The 682-nt window shown below is 39.3% G+C and overlaps 1 protein-coding gene across 1 annotated transcript; it reads left to right on the forward strand.

The window, feature by feature from the left end:
* Positions 1-7: 7 nt before the first annotated feature.
* LOC108757699 (transmembrane protein 94-like) lies at positions 8-486 on the forward strand (the record flags this gene model as incomplete). Its single annotated transcript, XM_018502238.1, has 2 exons — positions 8-163; positions 241-486. Coding segments are annotated over exons 1-2 (252 nt in total), but the record flags the coding sequence as incomplete, so codon positions are not given.
* Between the last annotated feature and the right edge of the window lie 196 nt (positions 487-682).

A 682-nucleotide genomic window follows, 5' to 3' on the forward strand; every position in this document is an offset into this window, starting at 1 on the left:
GCCCTTGTACCCTCAGGTATGTCAGAAGGTACCGGTATTGATACCCCCTACGGAGAGCCAAGGAATTTCTCCCGTTGATCTGAGTAGAGCGTTAAACTCTGTCACGTGTTCACTGAGTGTGAAACGTGAGGATCCTGTAGCAATTTTTCATCTCATTATGGAGGTACGATTCCAAAAAATTAAACGAGAAGATACTGAAGCATGGCAAACAATAATAAACTTTTCCTTGTATGCACACAGGCTCGTCATTACATGAAGAATCTATGGAATTGTATACAATTTTGGCTGTGCTGTGTAGTTACGCTCTCATTTGTGCAAATGCTGTCGGCGTTTCTACTGCTGCCACCGCTGTTCTCCATCGATCAAATACTCTGGCTGTGCTGCTTGATAATTCCCGTACTGTCGACATCCATGATCACCACGCCGATAGATTCGACGATAATGCAACGCGCGACTGGGAAAAATCAATGCGTGGTCAATGGAGAGGTGAGAAGAGCCAAGGATAAGTGTATGATATTGGTGATCTTTTTAAAACTTGCGTGTTTTATATGGTTCGAACCATACAAATCCAAAGGAGGAAAACGCTATTTTTTACTCTATTTTTATTATTTATTTACTTTATAATTTTATACTAGTATTTAATTTTGATATATAATTTAAATGTATAAAGTGCGAATTTGAG

The sequence above is a fragment of the Trachymyrmex cornetzi genome, unplaced genomic scaffold (genome assembly GCF_001594075.2).
Source record: "Trachymyrmex cornetzi isolate Tcor2-1 unplaced genomic scaffold, Tcor1.1 C3807716, whole genome shotgun sequence".
NCBI lineage: Eukaryota > Metazoa > Arthropoda > Insecta > Hymenoptera > Formicidae > Trachymyrmex > Trachymyrmex cornetzi.